Source organism: Dipodomys ordii, unplaced genomic scaffold (assembly GCF_000151885.1).
Source record: "Dipodomys ordii isolate 6190 unplaced genomic scaffold, Dord_2.0 Scaffold120, whole genome shotgun sequence".
Classification (NCBI taxonomy): Eukaryota; Metazoa; Chordata; class Mammalia; order Rodentia; family Heteromyidae; genus Dipodomys; species Dipodomys ordii.
In genome coordinates, this window is record NW_012267336.1 from 2,361,597 (window position 1) to 2,367,999 (window position 6,403).

Sequence of the window (6,403 nt, forward strand, 5' to 3'; positions counted from 1 at the left end):
TCCTTCCTTCCTTCCTTCCTTTCTTCCTTCCTTCCTTCCTTCCTTCCTTCCTTCCTTCCTTCCTTCCTTCCTTCCTTCCTTCCTTCCCTCCTTCCTTCCTTCCCTCCTTCCTTTCCTTCTTTGTCGTGGGGCTTGAACTCTGGGCCTGGGTGTTGTCCCTGAGCTCTTTTGCTCAAGGCTAGCACTCTACCAGTTGAGCTACAGCGCCACTTCCAGTTTTCTGCTTTATTGGAGATAAGAGTTTCATGGACTTTTCTCCCCATGATGGCTTCAAATTGCAATCCTCAGATCTCAGCCTCCTGAGTAGCTAGGATTACAGTTGTGAGCCTCTGGTGCCTCCTTTACCTCCTTCTCAAGGCAAATTTACTAAGTGAGCTCAAGGGATACATTGGATCATTCCCACTGGGAGACAGGGAGAGAGGAGGGAGACTGCTTGAGATGAGGAGGCTAACCACGCCTGGGAGATGAGAAGAAGGAATGACCATTTGCAGAGAAGGGCAGTCCAGGCAGGGAGCAGCATATGCAAAGGCCCTGGGGGAGAAGCTGGGCTAGCCAGACAGGAAGGCAAGGGGCTGCTGAGTGAGGCCGCAGGGTACAGATGGCGCCGGCCCGGGGCCTCGCAGAAGAGCCAGCCTTTGTTCCCTCACAGGTGCTGGGAAGCCCGTGGGTGGCACGGGTGACTGAAGATGGTCCTTTGGGGCTGCAGGGACAAAGGTTCCTCTCTGCCCTGCCCGCTATGCCCGGCTGACCGGCCTCTGTTACCTGGGCGTTCCCAGCTTGTGGGTGTAGACCCCTGGCCTCCCCCTCCACAGTGCCTCAGGACCCCCGTTCTGAGGGGACACGGCCCTCACGTGGCCTGTGGTCTCAGGAGGACAGGCTGGGGAGTCTCAGGGGAGAGCCCCAAGTGCTCCCCATGTGAAGGCCTCCGGGCCTGGCCAGTGACCCCGGCCCTACCCCGTGCTGGGCGACCCCGGGGCCTCTCCCAGGACAGACTTACGGAGCCCAGAGCCGAATTCTTCCAGGGAGAGGCGGCCTTTCCCCTCCGTGTCCACCCAGTCGAAAATCATCCGGGGCTCCTCGCCACCCAGGAAGCTGAACTTGGCCTCCTGGAAGGAAGGCGGGGGGGGGGGTTGGTACCAGGACTGGGCTGGCTTCAAAGGGGTGGGGGGAGCTCTGATCACAACCAAGAAAAGGGAGGAAATGCCTTCAGTCTCCCCGCTCCCAACCCCACTTCCCTTCTCCTGGGGGGCTCAGACCTCCCCCAAGGCCTGACCCTGGGCCTTACCCTTCAGGTCCCCAACCTCAGCCAAGACAGACCCCCCCCAGGGGAGCCCTGAGCTGGGCCAAGGCCTCTTCCTCCGCATCCCCACCCCAAATCCCGAAACCCAGCCCCTGGGGACCAAGAAAGGACCACGAGAGTCCTCCCCAATGCAGTCTATCAGCAACTGCCAAAATGGTGTGGGACGGGGGGGGGGAAGGGAGGAGGGGGAAGGAGAGGGGACTGGGGGGGGAAGAGGCCCTAAGTTCATGAAAATGGTGGGGGAGGGGGAGAGGCTGGGAGGGAGGAGGGACTATGCTCCAAGTACCCAGCACCCATCTCTGAAATGGTCGCAGTCATTAGTATGGTGCTGTTGATGTATGCTAATTAATAATAATAATAATAATAAACCAGCAGAAACAAGTCATCTGGAAGCTGAAGTAAGGCACAAGATGTCCAGTGCATCCTCTCTGTATTATTATATAGAGGCAGGAAGCAGCCAGCAGGTACTAGATGCCGCCATGTCCTCAGCTTGTGCCCTGGAATAACGAAAGCCAGGTGCTGGTGGTTCATGACTGTCAGCCTAGCTACTTAGGAAGCTGAGATCTGAGGGCTGCAGTTCAAAGCTAGCCTGGGCAGGAAAGTCTGTGAGACTTTCATCCGCAATGAACCACAAAAGAGTTGGGAAGTAGCCAGGCACCAGTGGCTCACGCCTGTGACCCTAGCTCTTCAGGAGGCTGAGATCTGAGGGTCACAGTTCAAAACCAACCTGGGCAAGAACATCCGTGAGACTCTTACCTCCAACTAACCACCCCCACCAAAAAAAAGCCAAAAGCAGAGCTGTGGTTCAAGTGGTAGAGCGCTAGCCTTGAGTGAAGAAGCTCAGGGACAGCGCCCAGATCCTGAGGTCAAGCCCCAGGACAGCCCCTTCCTCTCCCCCACACACAACAGGTAACTAATGCCCAGGCATCTGTAGCCCACGCCTGTAATCCCAGCTGCTTAAGAAGCTGACCAGGCAGCAAAGTCTGTGAGACTCCAATTAACCAGCCAGCAAAAAAGCCAGAAGTAGGGCGTCCGCCAAGGAAAAGTCCCAGGCCCTGAGTTCAAGGAGCTGGTTCCCACACACTTGCGTTATCTCCCGAGTTTCCTTCACAGTGTGTCATCGCCTCGCACTTCTATTTTAAGTGGGTGAATACCCACTATTCCCTGGGCTTCCAGAACGAGTAGAACCCAGATTTTTTTCTTCTCTTTCTATCTCTGTCTATAGGGATTGAGCCTAGGAGTTTGGGGTTTTGGGGTTTCTGGGGCCTGAACTCAGGGCCTGTATGCTGTCCCAGAGCTTCTTTTTGCTCAAGGCTAGCACTCTACCACTTGAGCCACAGCGCCACTTCCAGCTTTTTCTGTGTATGTGGTGCTGAGGAATGGAATCCAGGGCTTCATGCATGCTAGGCAAGCGCTCTACCACTAAGCTACACTCCCAGCCCCAATGTTTGTTTGCTTTTGAAACACTCTTCCTAAATTGCCCTGGCTGGTCTTTAGAAGCTGGTATTCCAGGCCTGTGCCACCATACCTGGTTCTACCAGCTCATTCCTTCCTTCCTTCCTTCCATCCTTCCTTCCTTCCGATCTTTCTTTCTTTTCTCTCTCTCTCTCTTTCACCTTCCTTCCTTCCTTCCATCCATCTGTCCTTTCTTTTTTTGGTTGGTTGTAGGACTTGAACTCGGGGCCTGGTCACTGTCCTTGAGCTCTACCGCTTTGAGCTATAGCGCCACTTCCTGTTTCTGGTGGTTAACTGAAGAATCTCCTGGGCATTCCTGCCCTGGCTGGCTTTGAACCGGGATCCTCAGATCTCAGCCTGGTGAGTAGCTAGGAGCACAGGTGTGGGGCATCAGTACCCAGTCTTGCCAGCTCATTTATTCATTTATTTATTTGTTTGGTCCGGTCGTAGGGCCTGAACTCTGGGCCCGGGCGCTGTCCCTCAGCTCTTCAGCTCAAGGCTAGCGCTCTACCACTTGAGCCACAGAGTCACTTCCAGCTTTTTTTTTCTTTTTGCGTATGTGGTGCTGAGGAATCGAACCCAGGGCCTCAGGCATGCAAGGCAAGCGCTCTACCACTGAGCCACCTTCCCAGCCCTTCATTTATTTATTTAGCTAGTCCTAGGGCTTGAACTCAGGGCCCGGGCACTGTCCCTGAGCTTCTTTTTGCTCAAGGCTGGCACTCTACCACTTGAGCCACAACACCACAGCTGGCTTTTCCTGAGTAGTTCATTGGAGATAAAAGGGTCTCACAGACTTTCCTGCCCAGTCTTCTGCTAGCTCTAGGCCTCCCCCACAATCAGATCCTAAATATATGAAAGAAGTTTTAAAACTTCAGCAGCTGTTTCTCCGGATTTATGAAATACCTCCAGGCTCCTGTGGCAGCAACTAGCGAGTGAGAACAGCCAGCCTCCCCCAGACTACGCCGGCGGGGAAGCACCACGGGGTGAACTGGCAGCCCTGGCCTGCTGTGTAGAAAAGCCCTAGAGATTTCTCAGGGGAGACCCTGGTGGAACCCCGCGGGGAATTCTGCCGGCCTCACTGGGCGCCATGATTTGTTCCCATAATCCATACCCAGCAGCCCTCCATCTGCTCCCTGGACACTTTCTGCTTTTCCGCGCCCGCCCGAGGGCTCGGGGGAGCTGCAGGCCCCGCTTGCGTCCACCACCGGCCCAGACTCGGCGAGCTCCAGCCCACGGGCCACCAATCGCGTATGCTTCCATGGGGCCTGGGCTTCTGGGAGGACTTTAGGTGACCTCCGGGTTGGCCTGGGGGGGCTTGGGGGTTCGCTGGCCCCTGAGTGTACCTGCGGGCTGCACACCTGACTGCCAGGGGAACCGGAAGTCCTTGCTGGATTCTGGGTGAGCACTGGGAAGCTGATTGGGCATATTGGTGGCAATATGGCGCTCTCTCTCTCTCTCTCTCCATATATATGTATATGTGTATATAACACACACACACACAAACTTTTTTTCCTTTTTCTTTTTTTTTGGTCGGTCATGGGGCTTGAACTCTGGGCCTGGCCACTGTCCCTCAGCTCTTCAGCTCAAGACTAGTGCTCTACCACTCTTCCTCGTGTGTGTGTGTGTGTGTGTGTGTGTGTGTGTGTGTGTGTGTGTGCATGCCCTGGGGTTTGAACGATGACATATGTAGTCATCCACCTGGTTTGACAAGCCGTTCTGACTACACCCCAGGATGAACCTGCCTGCTCCAGAGGCCTAAATTCCCACCACCCGCAAGCTACTTCTTTGGTTTAAAATTCTCTCTCTTGTTAAAATGTGATTATTGGGTCAGGCACTGGTGGCTCTCACCTATACATTAATCCTAGCTACTCAGGAGGCTGAGATCTGAGGACCACGGTTCAAAGCCAGCCTGGGTAGGAAAGTCCATGAGACTCTTATCTCCAATAAACCACTCAGAAAGGACCACGGTTCAAAGCCAGCCTGGGTAGGAAAGTCCATGAGACTCTTATCTCCAATAAACCACTCAAAAAGCCAGAAGTGGCGCTGTGGCTCAGGTGGTAGAGTGCTCACCTTGAGCTGAAGAGCTGAGGGACAGCCCCATGACTGACAAAAAAGAAAAAAGGAAAAAGAATACTGGGCTGGTGGCATGGCTCCCAAAAGAATGCCGGCCTGTCTCACAAGTTGGAGACTATGAATTCAAACCCCAGTACTGCCAAAAAAAAGGAAAGATCGAATGTGGAAAAACAGTAAGATACAAAGCCTTGGGTGTCATTTACATGTTAGTACAAACAAGCCTCTAGTAGTTCCCCCTCCCCAGGACAAACTGTCCAGGAGGGGTGGGACAGTGAGCTCACCGCCAGGTCCTCCCGGGTGACAAAGCTCCTCTGCTGGGCACCGCAGTGCTGGAAGAAGGCCTGCAGCTCCGCCGTGGCCCGTGGGGACCAGAGCTCGGGGGTCCCGGGGGCCTCCTGGCCTTCCGCTGGCTCTCTCATCTGCCACCGGCGGCTGGAGCCCAGCTTCCGGCCCCTTCGGCCTGATCTCCGTGCACTCTCCATGGGGCCTTGGACCTGGGGGTGAGGGAGGAGGAGTGCTGGGTGGCTACGTCGTTAGAACGCAGCATGGCCACAGCCCCCGCCCAGCCGCGTGGCCTGGCTGCGCTCTTGGGGGCCTTGTGCCGTCCCCAAGCCCTCCCCAAGGCCTGGCCTGGCCTTCTTTTCCCAGGGAGCAGTGCGCCCCCCAGCAGCTCTCAGAGCTCGGCATGGCCGCGCCCTGCCCTCCTTCCTCCTGCCCTCTCCACTCATCCCCCCTCCCCTGCCGGTCTATGGGGACCTTGTGGGGGGGCTTCCAATGCCAGACGGGTCCCAGCCTGGCTCCCAAGAGCCCCCAGCTCTCATCTACCTGACATCTTCCTTCCTCCTCCAGGAAGCCCTCCCCTTCCCTCATTCCCCACACTGCTGGATGAATCTGCGGCACCCAAGACCATGTGGAAAGACAAGCCCTGGCTGTCCGGACAGTCAGGGTGGCTCCCACCGGCAGAGACTGTGTTCTAAAGGAATCCAGTAAGATGGGAGGCCACACACAGCATGTGCAAAGGGCCTGAGGCAGCCACAGATAGGCTCTGCAGAGAAGGTGACAGAGGGAGCCCGGGGCCAGCGTCCTCACAGCTGCCTCAGGAAGCCAAACCTCAAAGTGAAATATGGAGGTAGTCTGTCTGTCTGTCTCTCCTATACATGCGCTCTTTCAGAAGCAGTGTGAAGACACTGGATTGCTGGGAGGTGGGACAAGCTGGATTGGAAGCATTTATCCTTTGTGTTGTGTGTGCTGTGTCTGAGCGACTTCTGCTCAAGGCTAGTGCTGCGCCGAGAGTCTCCTGGGCTTTGGTCCCTAGGCTGGAGAAGCCGGGCTCGGTACCTGGAGGAGGAGCGGGCTGCATCCACTGAGCCACAGAGCAGGGCGCCAGGTGACAACTGTAGTTCTAACCGCAGCAAGGGCTGCAGCACCCCACAAACCCAGCCCGTGTGTGGGGCTCACCGCCAAGCTAGACCTTTAGCTTGTGCAGGAAAGGAGGGTGGAGAGCAGCTCAAAAAGTCTGGCCAGGCCTGGCACAGCCCGCCCTGTGAGTGGCTGCCCCGCCCCTCCCCCTCCCCC

General features: G+C 56.2%; 1 protein-coding gene across 1 annotated transcript in view; it reads right to left on the bottom strand.

The window, feature by feature from the left end:
• Positions 1-6,403, bottom strand: part of LOC105995740 (ras-related protein Rab-44-like) — a 19,184-nt gene that overhangs the window by 9,649 nt on the left and 3,132 nt on the right. Inside the window, exons 2-3 of the mRNA XM_013029579.1 lie at positions 5,110-5,322; positions 998-1,106 (exon numbers count right to left, since the gene is read on the bottom strand). Coding sequence (XP_012885033.1) covers positions 998-1,106; positions 5,110-5,310 — 310 coding nt within the window. The 5' untranslated portion in view covers positions 5,311-5,322. The remainder of the gene's footprint in view (positions 1-997; positions 1,107-5,109; positions 5,323-6,403) is intronic.